General features: G+C 33.4%; 3 protein-coding genes across 3 annotated transcripts; 1 reads left to right on the top strand and 2 right to left on the bottom strand.

Annotated features, from left to right (window-relative positions):
• The first annotated feature begins 4239 nt into the window (after positions 1-4239).
• Positions 4240-7128, top strand: LOC148197621 (uncharacterized). Its single transcript, XM_088115957.1, has 5 exons — positions 4240-4294; positions 4472-4497; positions 4775-4813; positions 6467-6832; positions 7063-7128. The coding sequence occupies exons 1-5, from the start codon at positions 4240-4242 to the stop codon at positions 7126-7128; spliced, it is 552 nt and encodes a 183-aa protein (XP_087972083.1).
• A 4622-nt stretch (positions 7129-11750) lies between these two features.
• LOC148197620 (uncharacterized) lies at positions 11751-12870 on the bottom strand. The gene is made up of 5 exons (XM_088116222.1): positions 12785-12870; positions 12582-12692; positions 12401-12482; positions 11926-12024; positions 11751-11846 (listed from the first exon to the last, which is right to left on the bottom strand). The coding sequence occupies exons 1-5, from the start codon at positions 12868-12870 to the stop codon at positions 11751-11753; spliced, it is 474 nt and encodes a 157-aa protein (XP_087972348.1).
• A 1038-nt stretch (positions 12871-13908) lies between these two features.
• LOC148197619 (uncharacterized) lies at positions 13909-16253 on the bottom strand. The gene is made up of 6 exons (XM_088115588.1): positions 16140-16253; positions 15897-16055; positions 15599-15820; positions 15427-15519; positions 14198-14317; positions 13909-14124 (listed from the first exon to the last, which is right to left on the bottom strand). Exons 1-6 carry the CDS (start codon positions 16251-16253, stop codon positions 13909-13911), a joined length of 924 nt encoding a protein of 307 aa, XP_087971714.1.
• Between the last annotated feature and the right edge of the window lie 5265 nt (positions 16254-21518).

Below are 21518 nucleotides of genomic sequence, written 5' to 3'. Positions count from 1 at the left end.
ATATTGGAATTAGCAAAGCTATTAAAATTACATCGCTGAGTAAAATCACATCACTGTAAAAAAGATAAGAGAGAAGAATGAGAGAACTAACCAGTTTGAAGAAAAAGTCTAGATCAAAAGTTGAAAACTATAAAAAGTGGTCAATAAAATTTCTTTTTTCCTCTTTTGGATTGTTAAAATGAGGAGCTTGATTTTCCTAGGAATTATATTGATGTTTTAAATGACTTTTGCAACAAATTTATGTTGAGGGGTAAAACGTTTTTGACCTGTGCTGGTGAGCCTTTGCCACTACGATTATATTTTGTCAAATGTTTTCAATTGTGGTATGGGTAATTCTAACCAAGTTCAAATATAGTTTTAGTTTTAAAAAAATAATTTTCTCTAACTTCTACAAAAATTTATTCATGTCTACCTCTTATCTAATTTTTTAAGCAACTATTCAAATTAATCGCGGAAAGATAAGTATATTAACTAGGCTTCTAATTAAAATTTTCATATAACTAGGTCATTTAGAATTTCATATATATTTTAGTAAGTCCTCTATATCAAATATTAATAATCTGTGCCTACATATTCAATATCAAATATCTTGAAAAGAACTTATATGCAAATAATTTTTTTTAAAATATTTTTTACATTCAATTTTTAATCAAAGCCTTTTAGGAGCACATTTTTCAAGAAAAAATGGATATTTAATCCTAATTATTTTTACAAGAAACATTTTCAACAACAAAAGTATATTTAAAATTGAATATTTGTTGGCAGAAAATAAAATCACAAGTTTATCCCTAGCCATACACTACAAAATTAACGTATTTTAGAAGGGGTTTATTAACGGGGGTTTTGAAAACCTCTCTAAATTCCTACGGTTTTGTCGAAAACCGCAAATAAATTTAAATTTTGTTTAATAAAATAAATTCCACGGTTTAATAAGAGACTGCCAGTAAGGTAAAAGTATTTTTTCGTTTTATGGCGCTCATAAATTAGATTTCGTCTTTCTCGAAAATAACTTTCATTCTCACACCGTGCCCATGCTTCATCTTCTTCTTGACCAGAATCACTGCGAGCATGGTGGCGACGGTACTGGTGCGGCCAGCTCCACTCTCCACTCCTTCTTCTTCTTCTGCACCTTCGTCAAACGGTTGAAGCTGTCGTCATTCAGATCTCCGTCATCGACGACAGTAGTTGCTTCTGGCCTCACCGGCACCGTTGTGAGCTCCCTCCCTTTCTTCATTCGATTTTTTCATCTGGTGGGAGGGGTTTTGCTCTTCCTTCTTCATTCTTCCCAAATCTGGTTCCCTATGGAGGATCTAGCGAGGCGTGTCACCGCATTCGGTATCAGTCAGAGTAATCGTCGTGCGATGCAATATAGGGTTTTCATCCTCCCTTTCTTCTGCTAGTAAATTTAAATTTGATTTGAGTATAATGTGATGGTGAAAAGGATATAGATTTGGTAATGGAGACAGAGAGAAAAGAAAACCGTGTTCCTTTTGTGATATCCTCTGTCATGGCTTCCTTGGTTTTCTTGTTCAACATTCTAATTTTTTTTTAACATTCTTCCATATATTTTAAAGTATGAATGAATTCATAAACTTGGTTTTGTTTTTTGCAGCTCAACATCAATCACGGTATTGAATAATAATTCTTATTAGATAAAAAGAGCTAAGGTATTGAATAATAATGCTTATCAGATAAAAAGAGCTAAGGTATACTAATTATTATTATGCAAGACATATTGACAAACTGGTTGTGTTCAAACTATGTGGTTAATCTCATTTTACAATGGTAGTTTAAAAAAAGACTGGGAGTTTCTCCTAATGCCAGTGGGAAAGTGAAGATAAAGATATCAAAGAAGGAGTTGGCATAACTTTATGAGAAGCAACACCAGAGAGCTTCTGCAGAACAAGTTCTGCTTCGCTTGATAAAAGCCAGAAATGATGTTAAAGTAAAGGTCCTGTATAACGAGCTTAATCTTAAGGTTTGAACTTCATCTACATCTACCCCATTAATAATTCCATAGCCTTCTTTTCTTTGCATCACTTGGTTTCTGTCTTCTCAAAAGTTTATGTTAAAGAATATTTTTTTTTAACATCAGTCAGTATTTTATTTTAAAATGTACATTAATTATATCAGTAATATGAACCTAAGGAACTAATTATTGAAATGTTAAATGTGCTTATGCCTTATGTTGAATTAAAGGGGCAAATTCCAGGTTATAAATTATTTTATAAATAGTGGTATGGGTGTAGATTTTATATATACCTAAGTATGTTTCTAGGATGCAATAGTCTCTGTTTGCATGTCTCTGATAGAGTGCAGATTCAATATTTTGATAAAGAAAGTAACAAAGAATGTATTGAAATATGTAGCATTTATCTTTTTTATTAGGAACCCTTAAGTGAATAGTTTTTTTATTGGCCGGTTTCTTATGTAGTTAATGAGTTTATATCAACTTATCTTTTTCAAGTTTTAACAGAGATTATTGAGAATGTTGTCTTATACAGAGATTGAGCAGTTGAAGGTTGATTTGCAGAAGCAAGAATTTGCTGTTTCTGAATACAGGGATGAGATCAAATAGATTGTCCAGTGATGTGGAAAGCATCCCAAAGGTTGAGGCTGATCTTCTGGAAATGAAAAGGGAAGGGAATCAGTTAGAACAATTCTTAACTGAGAGCAATAACATGTTACAAAAATTTACAGTACATAATAACAAGCAAGAGAGATCAGAATTGCATGAAAAATTTAAATAAATTTATGATAAAAATGTTAATGATTGTTTAATCTGTCATAAACTTGAACACGAGAATATAACATCAGATCAAAACTCAAATACAACATTGTATATGTTATTAATAGTTGTTTAATATCTAAAATATGTCTTAAATATATGGATAAGCCATTTTTAGTTATTTTGCCTATGTTTTCCCGTTTTGATGGGATGGTTTTTTTATGATAAAGGTTCACGTGACGTATGTGACTTTATTGCAACATGCATCTTCCTCCAAAAAGTAATTATACATAATGCATTACAAGACTATAATTATGGCCAACTTTCTATTATATTGTTCTTTCGTTTAACTGTATTTCTTTGTTGTTTCCCCCATTTCCTTCGGCAATGGGTGAGCTGTATTGTTTGGTGAAAATTACATGCCATCTTTCTGATATGGTCACATCCTGTTCCCAATTATTCTGTGAGTATGATTTCAACTTCTAAGTAAAAACAGTGGAAATAGCAGTTAAAATAAGAGTTATATTTCATTTCCAAACTCAGTAATCTAGTGTGTATATAAATATGCATTGAGAATTGAAAGATACACAATCCACTACTGCTGATTAAGTAAACACAGAAATGGTAAGATTTAATTTCAATTTTTTTAGAAATGACAAGGTATAATGTGTCTTTGAATATGCACTCTACTTTTATGACAAATTGCAACAGCGGACCCTGAAGGAGTTAGAGAACAAGTGTATAATTTCAAAAAAGAAGAGGTAAACAGGTAAAGAGAAAGCTTAGAACTTTATGTTCCAAAAGTTCACTAGTAGAAAAATGACATTTTATAACAAACCTATTGTAACGTATAAAAATTATCCATCATAATAGGGAGATATTATAACGTAGTTTTCCAAATCAGTTATAATATGAGACGCGGTGGCAAACTTGTAAATAAGTTTAAGATATATTATAACGTAGTTTTGAAAATCAGTTATAATATAAAAAGCGGTGGCAAACTTGTAAATAAGTTGAAAACCTATTATTGATGTATTATAACGTATTTTTAGAAATCAGTTATAATATCTCAGTATCCCTCTTCCTCTCGTTCCCCTCTTCACGTTCTCTCTCACTCTCATTCCTCTCTTCCTCTTCGTCTCATTGCTCTCTTCACGTTCTCACTCTCATTCCTCTCACGCAGTGGCTCTTCGTCTCATTCCTCTCTTCACGTTCCCTCTCACTCTCATTCCTCTCACGCAGTGGCTCCGCGCTGCCTCTTTCCTCTCACGCTCCGCTGCCTCTTTCCTCTCACGCAGTGGCTCCGCTGCCTCTTCCTCGAAATCTCTGAAGTCTAACCAAGTAGGTTTTATGTTTTTCCCTAATTTGTTATGTTTTTCTTCTATTAATTTCACTAATTTCTTAGATTGGTGGGGATTGTGTTTCGTTTGGTAGAGATCTTTTCATTCGCACCCTGTTCGCCATTGGGGTTGTTGTTCTCTCCTCTGATACAAAAGATTAAAACTTTGATCATGGGAAACAGCTGCAGAAAACCAGTGGCTCATGTGTCTTCCACAAGTTTCTTTGGTCAGTTTTAATTTGGTTGTTTTAATCGTGTGTGTGTGTTTGCCCTCATTTTTCTTTAGTGCAAAATATAAATAAGCCTTGATTTGTTTTTCTTCTGCTTTGATGCTTTGAATTTTGATATTTGTTTGTCATGGTGGATGGTTCCATTTTTGTGTCTTTGGTTTACACGGAGAGAAGAAGAAGAAGGCGATGGTTTCCAAAGGGTAAGAGTTAAAACAATAGTTCACAGGCTGTAACCTGGAAGATTACTGGACTAGCTATTTTTCTATGAACCTTCTTGTTCTGTTTTCTTGTTTTTTAGTGTTCTCAAGGCCTTGGTTTCGTAGAATTGGATGGATTTTTTTGTCTTTTTGTTAACTTAAATGTAAGCCTCCAGATTGTGTGGGTATTGGTATGAAAATGATGGAAATTGTGAGTTTCTTCGCTTTGATTCAGGTTCTAAATAATGTTGAATGATTTTCGCCTTTTATTTCTTCTTAGAAGAATCGAGACGATGTTGGCTACAATCAACTCCTCAAGGTACTGGATCCAATTTTTGTTTCATTTTTATTTTGTTTTGATGTTAATGTTCGTTTTAATTGCTTCCGAGGCTTTTGTTTGTTTTGTTAATTGGTGCTGGATCACTGTTTTGGTATTGGTTGTGAGTTGTGACTGTGGTGTTGTTAATGGTGATGTGAATGGATTTCTTTGTTTGAGGTGGTTAGAAAGATTCATGTTAGGCATATGGACTAGTTTTATCTTGTCCGTACAGAGCTTAACACAATTGATTTCTTTGTTTGAGGTTTGGGATTTGCTATGATTACATTTAAATGAGATGAAGTTAATGAAAATGGACACAGGATATAAAACAATCGAGAGTTATGTGTAATTTGTGAAGCATCTACCATGTTCAAAGAGAAGTTTTATTGTATTCTTTTTTGAAGTAATGAATGTTGGACTTTTAACGGAAAAGAGAAAAAGTTGAAACTGGAAAAATAAAATGCACATGCTAAGATGAATGTGTGATGATACAAGAAATTATACGATACAACATAATTTGTATTCAATGAGATATTGATGTTGAGATGATGTTAACAAAGATTAGAAAATAAGTAAAAGTAGTTTAGATATATGCAAAGAAAGCTGCTAAAAGTATTTTTTGAGAAGAGTAGATTGTATGATTTTTATCCCTGTAAAAGTAAGTGGGATCATGAAAATATCAGAGGAAGCTGAAAAGAGAATAACTAGTTTTGGTCTCTAATTAAACATTATGATATCATAGAATTTGTGTAGTTAGTATAACTAATAAAAACTCTATGAAGGGAACTCAGAATGATTATCATGATATTTTTAACTGTTGCAACTTTTAAGGTATTACTGTTTTTTTTTTCTAAACGCGACTCAATTTGTGTCTTGTTCATTGAATCCATAATAATTATGCTGTTTATGGCCTTATTATTGCATTGACCTGTGACAAAGCTGTAACAGTAATATCTTAATTTAGAGAGCGTATATGTTTGAAGTATGTTTAACATTTCTGTGATTGAGAAGATAATGTATTTTTCCACATTTGTAGAGCATATAATGTATCTTAATCCATAGTGTATTTTTTTCCACATTTGAAGCTTTACTTCCAAGCAAAATTAATCCATAGGTGAAGAATATTTTCCATGTTATTACCATGTTTTAATTCCTTGAAAAGAAGGTAGGTAAATTCATTGAAGTTACAGTAGCCTCGTCTTTGGATGAAATATTTTGCATTTCTATAAATTTTAAAAATTTCATAATAGAATATGTTGTTTGGATATATAATTTTAAGAAAATAAATTTTAGAATTTTTGAGAATAATTTGATTACTTAAATTACAGCATTTCAGACATCGTTTAAAAGGTAAAAATTTGAAAATTAGCATACTTTCTTTTAAATGTATGTTCTTTTTAATATTCTGTCAATATCCACATCAGAAGTACTATTGACTCAACTTCAACAGAGACGTTGAAATCCAAGGATGATTGTTTTTTTCCTAACAGAAATTCTCATGGAGAAATTTATTCAAATACGACCTTAATTAAAGAGAGAATTTGATACGAGGATGTTTTGTGCATGTCATCAGTTTTGTTTTCTTTAATTTATTTTTGGATTAAATTGCAATTTGTAATGATCTGGATGTGTTTTTGCTTTCTTGTGATGTAGTTTTGGTGTGAGCTGTCACCACAAGCTCGGTTGGAGCTCTTGAGGATAGACAAACAAACCCTTTTTGAGCATGCACGAAAAAACATGTACTGCTCCAGGTGCAATGGGTTACTTCTTGAAGGATTTCTGCAGATTGTTACATATGGGAAATCTTTGCAACAAGAGGGAGCAGTCGTTCATTTTCCTTCCAGAGCTGGAGGTTTGAAAAATCAAAATAACGGTGGATCATCCATCTGTAATGTGGTCCAGGATGAAATCCAAGATCCAAGTGTCCATCCTTGTTGTGGTTTGACCACAACGCGTGAGGGTGCACTAACACTTCTGGATTGCTACTTGTATTCAAAGTCTCTGAAAGGATTGCAAATTGTAAGTGTTAGTTACTTTGTATTTTGTTCTGATGTAGGCCTTTTCCCTATTTGGTAGCTTAACTTTACGCATAATAGTACAATCTTCTGTACAGAAATAGAGAAGTTACTGTAGTGGCTGATTGTAACTTGCATTTCATTTACTCTCAGGACTCTCAAAGTCTCGAAGTAAGACAAAAGAGAACTCAAAATCTACTCGAAGTAACTTGCATTTCATTTATATTTCTGCAGAAGGTGTTCAACCTATTCCCTGGACTATCCGGATCAACATTGCAGTTGTTGTTGCAAGAGGAATAACATTTTTACATACCCTGGATAGAAATGTTATATATCGTGATTTAAAGGCAGCCAACATCCTACTGATTCGATATTTAACACTGAAAGTTTGGCTTGTGAATTTGTGAAGAAAACAACACCTGTTGTTTCTTTTATTTTAAGTGTTAAGTAGAAACTTGGCTACACTTAAATAGTGTATGTACATTAATGTAATATTTGGATTTAATATATAGTTTCATGTATAAATGATGTATTAAATATTAGACTATTTAATATTTGATATGAATTTTATTTTGTTAGTTTCAATAAATTTGTTTATTTAAAGCTATATTTATTATAAATGGATTGGATGAGATGATAATACAGGAATATTATTATAATTTCAATGGATGTCAAATTTAATAATCAATTTTTTTTAAAAAACATTTATTATAACATACTAAGCAATGTATGATATGGTACGTTGATCACATATTATAACGTACAATAATATATACGTAATAGTATATAACATATTATAACGTACAAAATTTTCTACGTTATAATATCTTCCACCTATTATAACGGACAAATGAAGAATTTGTTATAATAAACTGCGCATATTATAACGTACTTCAGAAACTACGTTATAATATGTTGAACATATTATAACGTAAATTTTTGCTACGTTATAAAATGCGCAGACTTACTATATCGCCCAGAACTATATCCCCAGTAACTACGATATAAAATATCATTTTTGTACGTTATAAAAAGTCATTTTTCCACTAGTGGTTGGCAAAGCAAGCAGCTTAGGAAAATCCTTGCATTAATTTTTGTTGGTGTAGCATAAATGGTGATGACCCACATGCAGGTTGTGCATCTCACAAACACTAGCTTACTTTGTGAGGGTAGAAGAGATATTAGTGAATTGAACCGTTTTAAAACATTAACTAATTATTGTTTTATATTTTAGGTATTTGAAAAAGGAAGCATATCAAATGATGGAAAAAATGAAGAAGTACCAAATGACGAAGTTAATGAAAAAGTATCAAATGAAGAAGACAATTGAAGAAGTACAAAACTATAATTATTATTCATAACATGTTAATTTTAATTTTTAAGAAACATTAATTGTATTTCTAATGTTTACAATTTATATAATAATATTTTGGTTTATATTTAATGTTTACATTTAATTTTGGTTCCATATTATTTAATTTTGGTTTATTAATGATAATCAAGTCATTTGAATATTAAAAAAAATTAAATTATTTACATTTCCGGCGGTTTTGGAAAACCCTCAAAAGTACCGGCGGTTTTCATAAACCCTCACAAATTACCGGCGGTTTTGCTTAACCCCGGTTATTTCCGGCGGTTTCAGTGAAACCCCCACTACTACCGGCGGTTTTTCAAAACCCCCGCTAATTGCGGCGGTTTTTAAAAAAACCGCCGGTAATTACTTAGCGACGCAGGTTTTCCCAACGGTTTTTCTAACCGCGGGTAACATATTTTCCGGGGGTTAAAACCGCCGGAAACGGAAAAAATAACCCCCGGTAAAAATCTAATTTTTTGTAGTGATACGTTTCAGTAACTCTACACCTACATACTCCTCTTATACTTTACTCTATTGATAATGGTGTTTTAGAGATCAAGATTTTTCTTTGACTTTATGGTTGTCTTAGTGATGAAGTTGTTCCTATAACCATACAAGAAGAAGGTCGGAATCAAAGATTGCAAGAATACACCCTCAAAACGAATATCAAAACTCTACCTTCTAGTACTCAATACAACAACATCTCATCGACAAGAGCAGCTTGATGTCCCCGTGAAGTACTTGAAAAATACTAGAAGGGGATGGGGTTGATTAGTATTAATGAAAAAATTTTGATAACTCTTCTGAGATAGCATGTTATCGAGCTTTAAAATTTTTCTTTTAAAAACTTAGACGCTCGATTTGATAAATATTGGTAAAGGATAGTTGTTTTTATCATGCTATTCAGAATGTATACTACAATGTTTTGTAAGAACTTCCTTTAAGAAAAATAATCGTTTAGCTTGGAAGATTCTTATATTTGGAAATAAAACACAATTGCAGGTTTTTATAAGATGATCGTTTAGAAGAGAGAAGAAATAATTTCACAAGTATTTTTATACTGGTTCAGTCCAACTGAGCTATGTCCAATCTCTACCTTAGAGGTTTCCACTATAATCTTCACAAGATTACAATTGAGTATTCTCACCACTCCTGTTCTGAGTATTAGCACCACTCTTGATACTTAGCAAACCTTGCCAAGATTTCCTCTGAGTATTCGCATTTATCCTGGTACTAGACTATTGCACCTAGATTTCTCTTGAGTATTCACACCACTCTTGGTACTAGACTACCGAACCTATATTTCCTTTGAGTATTCAAACCACTATTGGTATTAGATTGTCACGCCTAGATTCCTCAACTCAAACTGATTTCAGTTGTAAGTGTTTTAATTCTCTTCAAAATTTCAATCAATGATTGCTTATACTTCATTCAGACCATTCACTAGTGTAGAAAGGGCTTTAGACGTCTGTTATTTTGGCCTTTTGACGTCCGACCTCTACCCGACGTCTTTGTGGGTGACGTCTATGTAGACGTCAGACGTGTCAGCCCCGACGTCTGTATAGACGTCCGACGTGTCAGCCTCGACGTCTATATATACGTCCGATGTGTCAGCCCCGACGTCTATATAGACGTCCGATGTGTCAACCCCGACGTCTAGATAGACGTCCGATGCGTTCGACCACCGACGTCTATATAGACGTCCGAGGCCTTCCAACCGATGTCCAGATCCCTGAAACGGGGAGTATGTGGGTAGGGGTTAGACGTCGAGTTGTGCACTGCCGAACGTCTATAGATGTCGATTTGTGCACTACCGGACGTCTATAGACGTCGATTTGTGCACTGTCGGACGTCTATAGACGTCGGTTTGTGCACTATCGGACGTCTATAGACGTCGGTTTGGGCACTAACCGACATCTACTGGGTGTTTTCTTTTTAAATTAATTTATTTTTGCAATAAAACCACACCTGAAAAGCAGAAAATTGTCCCAGAACAATATAGTATAATATATATATGCGTTTCATATAAAGAAAGTTCTACTTTATGTAAAAATAATCCAATACCAAAACTATATTTGACATAAACTTAAACTAAAATTAAGCAATGTTCAATAACAAATAAAACTATTCCTAATGCCATCTTTGCAGAAGATAAGTTGTCCACTCCTACCTTATCTGTTTAATTGTTTCCTCTGGTATAGGAGACGTACTCTTGAAACGCTGCAAAATTGAAGAAAGATTCATTATGGTTTCATATATGTTTAAAGATGAATTTGATTTGTAATGTATTGAAGATATACATCATTACCTCAATCCAGTCATCTGTAATGACAGCTCGAATGATGGTCTTAATCCAACACATGACATAGAAGTCACATTCCCATGAATCTAGCTGCTGGTTACACTAAAATGACAAACTAAATAGTCAAGAATTTAGATCATTCTAACATAGGAAATGAATTAGAACTGTAAATGACTTACAACCTTTGGATACAAAATTTGAACTAGCTGACCTCGAGATTTACCAATAACTCTGTACAGATTCAAAACACAAAGTAAAATTAATATAACTATATCTATTATAAAAGTTTAAGGTGAACATCGAATTCAAAGTCATTTGAGGGGAAACACTTACCCTTGAAGCATTGTTCTCAAGTCATTTTTCATCTTCCTGTACAACGAACAAAACCATATAATTTGACATTGTTTGGGAATGATGACCATCAGCTGTCAGTGCGACCTATCACGAACGGTATAAGTTATTTAACTAATTAAGGAAACTTTAATAATGAACTTTTACATATAACAACACCTACCCATCAATGTATGACACAAGGTATACGTCTCTTTTTGACTCATCCATCCATGTTTTCAAATAATGTTGTTTGTTTTGAACTGTGTTACCGGAAGGTTGAATGGTCTGAGGTTCAACAAATCCGTAAATGGAAGACCGACCTTGGTCTACAACGATTGTGTCACTACTACAAAAAAGTACATAGATAGCGCTTATTTTTATCATAGATAGCGCTTTTTAAGCGCTATCTATGCGTGCGCTATCTATTAATAGATAGCGCTTCTAGAAAAAGCGCTATCTATTCTCAGCAACAATAGATAGCGCTTGTTTAAAGAAGCGCTATCTATTATCGTCACCAATAGATAGCGCTTGGTTAAAGAAGCGCTATCTATTGGTGGCTGCCAATAGATAGTGCTTCTTTAAAGAAGCGCTATCTATTGGTGGCTAATAATAGATAGTGCTTCTTTAAAGAAGCGCTATCTATTGTTGCTGAGAATAGATAGCACTTCTTTAAAGAAGCGCTATCTATTGGTTCAAATTTTTTTTCAAAAAAATAATAAATTTTAGAATAAAATATAAAATATTAGTTCTATTATGGTATTATATACAAAAAAAAATATAAAATATTGAGAAAAATATGACAAATGTCTCAAAAAGAATGTTCATTAATATAAATACAAATTATTGGTACACTAATATTTCAAAAGTTAATCGTTAAGTCGTCTATTACGTGTCATAACATATATATCCTATCACACATCACCTTAACATAACCTATAAGCATGTACTAATTACATGTATACACCAATTTTCTCTAACTTCAATGATTTGACTTTCATGATATTGTTGACATCTGCAACTAGAAAAATACTGCAAGAAAGAGAAAATAATATAGAATTAGTTAATTAAATATTACTACAAATTAATTATGACGATAAAGATAACTTACATCAGTTGGAATTGTTCCTCCTTCACAATATGTAATAATTTCCTTCATATATTGGCACACGTAATACCCACAATCATTGTCGTTGGGTTGTCTTGGGCACTAGAATTTCAAAATTAAAAAGCATTTTTATAATTTGAACATAAAAGGATTCAAAACTGTAGTATACTCCAAACATGTTCAGTGCAAATAACAAATAACTATATACCATATACAAGTTTAAACTATTAATAAAAGGTTATGCTTTCATAACAACCATATACTCCTCCAACCAGTTTCACAATAATACATGTTATTTAACTAACCATTACTATGCAACAAGGAAATAAGTCTTCAATAATTCAATAATACAAGTTATTCACCTAACCAGTACAATACAAGCAGCCATAATGTGAATTAAAAGGTCACATGAGGTCATTCAACAATTTAATTATCACAATCAAGACTATACTACACAAAACATACTAGAGTAATGTACCTTAATTGTTGTCCACTTGATATTGTTTGACTTAGATTTTGAAACCATGTTTCCTGTTTGAGCTCGATAGGTTTGTATAACCCTAGTGAATAAATAAAATTAAAGCATGTATAAGTAACAACAATACAACTAAAAGTATACGAATATGTCAAGTAAAAGTATACAACACATATATTCTTACATGTCAAACAATTTCTTCAAATCTTGCCTCATATTAATGTCTACCGCTACTGGGTCAAGATAATGAATTATCTCCAGTTTAAGATTGATTCCTAGCAAAACCCAATGTTGGCTACAATTTGAAATGAATCAACAAAATTAGAATTCGTACATCTAACTTTGAAAATAATACATTGTTGATAAAGTTGTAAAGTAAAGTATTACCCGGTATTAATATGTGCAAGAACAAACTTATCAATCACCCCATTATCAAGAAAAAGAGTAACTATTTTTTGCATTTTATCTTTCATTGGTAGCTCATGTGTTGTGATTTGGGGTGATAAAAAAAAGAACGCCTTATCATTTGGCTTAACAAAGTTTTGATATAGGTACCTTATAAAAGAAAAATATAAGAATGTATTAGCAATATGATAAGGTGTCAATCTAATAATGAAGTTAATGATAAACTGTAGTATATGTTTTACCCGATATATATAGAAATTGTAGTTGCACCTAGCCATGCATAGTTAGTAACTTCTCCAATAATTTCTGCATTAACAATTTCTTTATGATTATCTAGTCCAAATATGCTTTTGTCCATTTGTATTGGAGGAAGTGACTCTGATGGCTTTAGTTTCATGTATGAAGAGAGACAATTGCACCATTCAGAAATATTGGGATGAAACAGTTTACGAGGAGTATGTTGAAAGGGCATTTTCCCTTGACATTTCTTTTTAGGTGCGATACATTCATTTGTATTATTCATGTTTTTCTTTTTAGGTTGAGTAGAATCCTAAAACATCACCAATTAAACAAGTTAGGCAATAGGTGAAATATGTTCATAAATATGAATGAATACAATTGTATAAACATACCTCATCACTAATCTGTATGAAATTCATTGGCCATGCCACAAATGTACCTATTGCTTGTCCTATTGTCATCATGTCATCATCATCAATTGGTATAGGAAAGGATACATTTGGCTCCAAAGCAATATCTATACTAACTTTAACATGTCCCTTAGGTAGAGGTCTACCATGTAGTGTATCACTTTTAAAATTATGCAATTTTCCATGGGCAACCAAGCAAAGTGATGGTGATAATGTAAACAATTTACAACTTGAGACCCCCTACATTATAATACATAAATATAAGACAATCTTCAATGTGATTCCTATGAAAGTTTAAAGTAAGAAAATTAAAATATATATGAAAGTAATGTAGATAAGTTAGTTACCTCGGGAAAACTATTTGATGACAATGTGCAACTCCCTTGGCCACTATTAATATTAGTTTCTTCAGTAGTATTTGGTGTGTCATTTTTTCGAAGCATCTCATTTTCCATTTTATGCAATTCTTTCCGACATGTCTTTCAATTGAGTAGTTAATTTATCATGCTCATGCTGCGTATGACGCTTTTTAGACGGGAAATAATCTCTATGACCGACTCCAAATCCCATTCCCCTAACACGACCTGGATACTCTGGGAGACATAAAGCTTGACTCAAAATGTCAGAGTGATCATTATTCATCTCTTCTGAATTAGTTTGTGACAATTGAACCTAAACAAGAACCAAACATATCACATTTATTGTCATTCCACACACAAATATAATATGAAAACATATTACTTACACATTTGTTCCAAACTTGTTGAGTTTCTTCATTTTCAATTGCCCCGCTTTTGTTCACACGACCATGCTTCCACAATTCTTGACGGGGAATGTTATCAACATTTGATCCCAATTCCTTTATCTAATTATTGTAGAAAAGATCAAATTAGTTAGAAAATTGCAAGAGAATCAACATTTGATCCCATATTCATTTAATTCATTTTTCAAGAGCATTAAAAGCATTCCATGTATAGATTGGAAAGAGAATGAACATAAAGTTTCCACAGTAAAAAGACTACCATAATCTTATAATTTATACATATTCAATTATCTCCAACCTTTCTCATGGATATCATCATAATTGAATTCCAATTAATCAAATTATTGCCAAGTGTAATAGACCATAACCCCGACCTACTCCTAATCACGCTTTGACATTCTAACACAACCACCAACCCAATAAATATAATTAACCACTCTGCACTATAGTTACACGACCTCTACAATATAAAATAAAGCCAATAATAAGTTCTAGTCATAACAAACATAACACATATATAGTATACTCAGTATTCTAAATATAAAAGTGTATAGCAACTTTCTAACATATATTACTTTATAATATTTTATATTCAAATCCCAAACGAATAAAAAAATGATTTTAGCATGCTGCATAATATATAATATATAAAATATAATATATTATAACCTAGTGTACCAATCATGGCCAACATACAATAATAAACTTCATGCCCTGCAGACTTAACCAATTAATACACCCAATTATATTTCTACCATTCAAACACTTATAAAACACCAATAATTACTTTAAGCATAAAAATTGCCACTGCATGCACCATTTTCCAAATACCACTCTCCACACCATGCATCATTTTTCCAGAACTTGTATGCACTAAAATATTATAACCAATTTATAAAAAAACAACATCATAACGATATTTCCATTTTCTGCGTCAACTTCTAAAACATGTGCAAGGGGCTTAAACATATAACGCATATTAGTCAATTACATACCCATATAATCATATATCCATCATCCATACAATTTTCCATAATCTTATTACACCCATTTCCACTTAGGTTACTAACAGAACCAATTCATCATTATATTCTCAATCAGAGAATATAGTTGACTCGAAAACAGAAAAGTTTACGCCTTGTACCATCATTGAATCAATTTAATCAATCAAACAAAATACTCCCCATATCTGAAATGATAAACTAACTTACCATATCTTGTTCTATGCGGGCATACCCCTTACGAGAGCCCCTATAAGGGTACTTGGAGCTTGATGCTCTTTTCTTATTTTGTATGCTTTTTTCCTAAAAAGAAAGATAGTAAACAAATCATATGCTCAAGAATTAAGGAATAAATATATTATATATAGATAGTATACATTACCTTGAAAGTTTTTTCCATACGTTTTGCAATAAATTGTCTCCAAATGTCCTCACTAATAATGGATGCATACTTCTCAGGAGGTTGATTAGGAGGATTCTCTAAATAATCTCCATTGTCATCCTTTAGATATTTATGGGCCAAGGAAGTCCTAAAACTCCTAAGCAACAACCCTGCCTTCCTTAATACAAATGTCTTGCGACATGTATCTACATTGAAAGTTAGCTGTCCAAAAAAATACTTAGAAAAAAACAGTTTGGAAATCATAACACAAATATTTAAAATAAGTAGTAAACATTACTTGTATATTATTCCAAATGATCTCTTTATAGGCATCCAAACTTGAATCTTTCCAATCATCATAAGTTATAGGCACATTGGCTCGAACAATGGATCCAAGATAACTGATGAACTTTGTGCCACCAGGTTCAATGGGTTGACCTTTTGCATTCCATGAAACCTAATATTATGAATAAGTACATATTGAACAATAATTAGGAAAGTAACATATCTCATATACCAAAAAATATACGATGTCCATTACCTCTAATTTTTTTCCCTCACTTCTAGCTTGAACGATCTTCTTCATAATCACTATACCTTTCTTCCCTTTAGCTTGGTTGGGAGAAGGAATATCATCTTCAGTAGGAGTTGTCATTTACCTGTAATAGAAGTGATTCAGATAAAAAGGGATAACACTAGTAAAAGGGGATAAACATAAGAATAAAAATTTATAAATCCAACCTTTTCTTCTTTGATATGAAGTTTAAAGACTTAGGTTTCTTGTGGACATAAAATGATGGATTTATCCAAATTCCTTCGTTATGATCCTCTCTCCTATACAAGATATCATCTGTTATTGGATCGTCATCATATGATATTTGATACAAAGGATCATCTTCAATATTTGTATATTCATCTTCTATATCATCATTGGAAGGATCGTTTATTTTATTGGTCAACAACACAATTGACCAATTGACATCAACCAGATCAGTAACATAAAATATTTGTTGAGCTTGTGATGCTAAAATAAATGGCTCATCTTTGTACCCCACTTTATTAAAATTCACTTGCATAAATCCTGTTTCATCTTGTCGAACTCCATTATTATTATCAACCCACTTGCAACCAAATATAGGTACCCGGAATGTGGTGTAATCCAACTCCCATATATGTTTAATTACCCCAAAATACGACATATTTGCATATACAGGACTTCTATCTTTAGCACATGAGATGTGCATAGATTCAGCCACCAAAGTTACACCACTATTTTGCATAGTACTTTGATCATCTCGGTCTTTAGTGTAAAATGTGCACCCATTAACCATATAACCAGTGTAAGAGAAGACTTGAAAATTTGGACCATTGGCTAACCATCTCAATCTGTCAGAAATTAAAGAGGATTTCACATTTAACTCTGAAAAAATGTGACTTTTTAGCCATTGTATAAAAGTTGCATTGTGTTCTCTACATATCCACTGGTCAATCCTAGTTGGATTTAATTTTGTAATCACGTCTTTGTGTCTCTCAACATATGGCTCAACTTCATCGTCATTGTGTAGGATATACAATTGAGCTTGCTCCCAATCTTTCCTGCTTATGGTCACTATGGTATTTCCAGAAATCCCTTCTCCTGTGGTTCTCGCTAAGTGTCGAAAATTTGGAAGTCCTATTGATTCAACATTAGAGAGGTAATCAATACAAAATTCAATAGCTTCTTCAAGTATATATCGTTCCACTATACATCCTTCTGGTCGACTTCTATTTTTCACATAACCCTTTAATATCTTCATATACCGCTCCATTGGATACATCCATCTCATATAAGTCGGTCCACAATATTGTGTCTCCTTAACTAAGTGAATGGTGACATGAACCATTATGTCAAAGAAAGAAGGTGGAAAATACATTTCAAGCTCACACAAAGTTACAATAATTATTATGCTCAAATTCTGCCTATATCTATCTCTGCCTATATCTATGCTCAAATTCCTTTGACTGAACATGATCTACAACACTCACTAAATTCTCCTTGTCATTTTCTTGAGACGATAATCCTTCTCCTGGATTGGATGCACAAAAATGAAGGAAAACAATTGTACTATAATTGAAGGTTAAATATAGTAATAATCTCAACATAATGCATTCTTCAAGAGTTTCGCATGTTCACTAGTATAGGTGATAGAGGGAAAATGGTGTACGTTATAACTAATCCACATTAGTACATATTCTCTGGTAGACGGTTTTTTGTCTCTGTAGCAGATACTGCTCCAACTAACATAGACTTTACTCACTCCAAAATACCTTTCAGCAACCGTTTTATGTTTTATTATACATATATTGGAAAAGTCTCACCTTTACTTTTCCAAATATAATTCACATCCTCAGAGAATAATAGTATATAATAAGGAGGAAATAAGACTCTCTACCATGGCTTTGAGCTCATGTTAAGCCTTTTAAGTTTGTGGAGAACAGAGAGATAGAATAGTAAGTGACAAAATATTATTCTTCTGTTTCCATGAGTTGAAAGGTATATGAGATAGGATCAAATAAACAATTTTTCTGAGTAGTTTTGGGTTATTTTTCTTTTTCGAATTTAGAGATGGAAATGATAATGGAGAAAGAAAGAGAGCTGTGAAACACACATGGCGTTTGTGGCTGAGAACCACCTCACTTTGTTGATGAGATTTGGTTCAAAATAATACTCACCTCCGAAAGCTCATCCACTTCAAAATAATTCTAAAACCCATTGCAAGCATAGGTAAATGAACTAACTAGAGCTGGATTTATGTTGGATGATATAGATTTTTTTCTTATGTAGGAGAATATGCCACAGTAAGAGCTGCCTCTGCAGCTGGAACAATCATGGTACTTTTCTTATATGTTTATTCACAGGAGTTGTTCACTTGATTAATCACCATCTCTTCAGGACAAATTGCTTTGCATAAAGAAATTTACAATCACTAGTGAGAAAAATCCCTTTATGATATGAATGATTCAATTCAATTGGTGGATTTTCTGAGAATCTGTTATTTTTTCCATTGTACATCATACCTTTGGTACTTCATGCCAAACATTTCACTCAAAAACACCCTAATCAATTTCAAAAGATTGTATGCTTATAAAATTATTCGTTGTTTATCAATGCATGTCCATTGAGCTCTATATATTCTTTCTTGATGAGTAACATATTGTTGTTTCAGACTTTGTCCTCGTGGGCCACTTCAAGTGTTGAAGAGGTGGCTTCAACAGAACCTGGAATTCGCTTTTTCCAGCTATATGTAAGCTTGAAAATTTTCTTTCAATTCCATTTCATTGTTTATTTTGAATTTTTGGTACCTTATTTGTTTTACTTACATGATTTGTTCCGTTTTCTCTCAACCTTTCTCTGCAACTACCCTTCTCCCCTTTGTTACATTGACATTCCCTCTTCCTAACACTCACACACACTAATCCAATTTGTTCCATACTTACACAAAGAATTAGTCTCACTCAAGCAAAACAGAGTCACCAAACCCAAATATTCACGCCACCTATGTGCTAAAATAAAATAACTATAACTATAACACAATTGCAAAATTTAAAAACTCACCAGAGGAGTGTCGTTCTCCCTCAGTGTTTGCCCTAACACAGAAGCGAGTGACAATGGGTTCCTAAACCCAGTGCACGAACACAGATTCTACACCAATGGCGCGATCACCACCTGATAAAAACGTGTTTTCATGAAAATAAGGCAAAGGAGAAACGAAGCCGAGAAGAGGAGGGAAAGGGAATGTGATACCTGAAAATGGAAGTCCTAAAACGAAGGAGCAAAGGCCACACACTGTTGAAAACGGGAGCAAATTGAAGGAGAACTACCGAAGGAGCCCTAACGCACTGATGAACAGAGGAGAAGGAGCCCTACGCTGATGAAACAGAGGAGAAGAGCCCTAACCAGTGATGAAACGGAGGAGCAGCACGAATGAAACGGAGGAGGAACGCGAATGAAACGAAGGAGCAGCGCGAATGAAACCTTGGAGCAGCGGTAAGCAGTGATGTTCAAAGTGAACGTCAAATTGCAAGAGACTCCTAGTAGCGCGAAGAGGAAAAACTTTTAATCGTTATAGACAACGCGTACTCTAAAACGTGCTATCTATTGGGTCACAATACATCGCGTTTAGTTAAAAATGTGCTATCTATTCAATTATCATAGATAGCGCATTTTCAAACAAGCGCTATCTATGGATATATTTCAATTTATTAATTAAAAAAATAATATTAAATAATTATAGATAGCGTTTTTTAAAATACGCGTTATCTATTGTCATAGTTATAGATAGCGCTTGTGTAAATAAATGCTATCTATTGTTCTGCACATTAATAGATAGGGCTTATTAGAAAAAGCGCTATCTATTTAGTGCTATCTATAGTCAATTTTGTAGTAGTGTGTCCATGTACCTAAAACAACAAAATTAAGTTGGAAACTATAGGAATCTAAATAAAAGTAATATGGAAGACAAAATTAACTATCTTACATGCACCATAGTTGAATGATGGAAATATTCAACATCCTGTCTCTCCCAATCACCTCCAATGCATCAGGCAATGTGATATATACTGGAACATGGGAGGGAAGACCAAATACTCTCAATTCCCAGTATATTTCTAATGGTGCTTTGTTCAACCTGGGTAATATTGTCATTAGCTTTGATGGAGGATCATCCTCCGCTTCAACCATGTCATCATCTTCATGTATGACTGTATCATGAATGGGCTGCTTCTGAGGATGTGTGAACTGAACATAAGAATTTCATCAAAGAATTATCAACAAATATTTTTAAACTTCAAATAGAAATACTAATAAAAAAGACAATATACCTATGGAGTAACGATGTGTGACATGATCAATGCTCTAGGCCAGGCTATAAATGATCCTATGGCTTCCCTCACAAGATTAATTTCTGGAGTGGGTACAGGCACTTGAGCCTGGGGATTCTGAATCTTGTCAATCGTCACACGCACGTGGTGGGGTAATATGGGAACACCATGAATAGTCTCTCATCCCTCAAGCACTCGTCCGACAGCCACAATGTGTGGGGGATCCCATCAACCAACAGCTCATATTGATCGCTATATTGAGTAGGTTCTACAGCAGAGCATGATCCTCTAGTCTTGACACGAGGTGGTGTGGAAGTTTCAGCGGACCCGATGTTGCCTTGCGTCATGGAATGCAGCTTCTCTTCAAGCGCTCTTTGTATTTCTTTTTGTTCTTGTAGCTGCTCCATGAATTGTTGCTCCATTGATTTCATGTTTTGGTTGAGTCTTTCCTCCCACTAAAGATCCATCTGTCTCAGTGCCTCCTGACTCATTGATTGAGTAGTTTTATTTGTAGGGCCAAAGTAGTCACGAAGACCAATCGGCCCAGGAACTTCACGCACACGTCCTGGGGTCGTTGTTAGAATGTCATCCCTACCTTGGCCAGCAAATGTTCCCTGAGTCTGCTGCTCAACCAACTCATCTTGCACATAAAAAAAACCAAGTTACTTAGAAGACATGCTATGATAGATACACAATCAAACAATGTTTTGAATTTGAACTTATAATTCTTTGTGAGATCAAGGCAGCTAAGGAAGATGTCATGTTTCCATCAGATTTAGTCCGAGCAGCCTTCCAAAGCTCGTACCTAGCAGGTGCAGGTGCTAGATCTGGCGACTCAAGTCCCAAGGCATCCACTATAAACTTTCTAATTTTCTTTTCCAATTTTGCATAACCACCTCGTGATAACAAGTGTGGTGCATCGTTTAGCCTTTGTCTTTCTTCGGCGACTAACCTTTTTGATGAGTCAATATTTTCTCAATTTCACTTAGCTTATTGTACCGAATTTAATCAGGGAATTGTGCTTAAATGTCCGGTATTTTTCCGTTTTTGCTAATTGTGC

Source organism: Vigna umbellata, chromosome 5, assembly GCF_029865625.1.
Source record: "Vigna umbellata cultivar VRB3 chromosome 5, Vumbellata_1.0, whole genome shotgun sequence".
Lineage (NCBI taxonomy): Eukaryota > Viridiplantae > Streptophyta > Magnoliopsida > Fabales > Fabaceae > Vigna > Vigna umbellata.
This window is presented reverse-complemented; position numbering and strand designations above follow the sequence as displayed.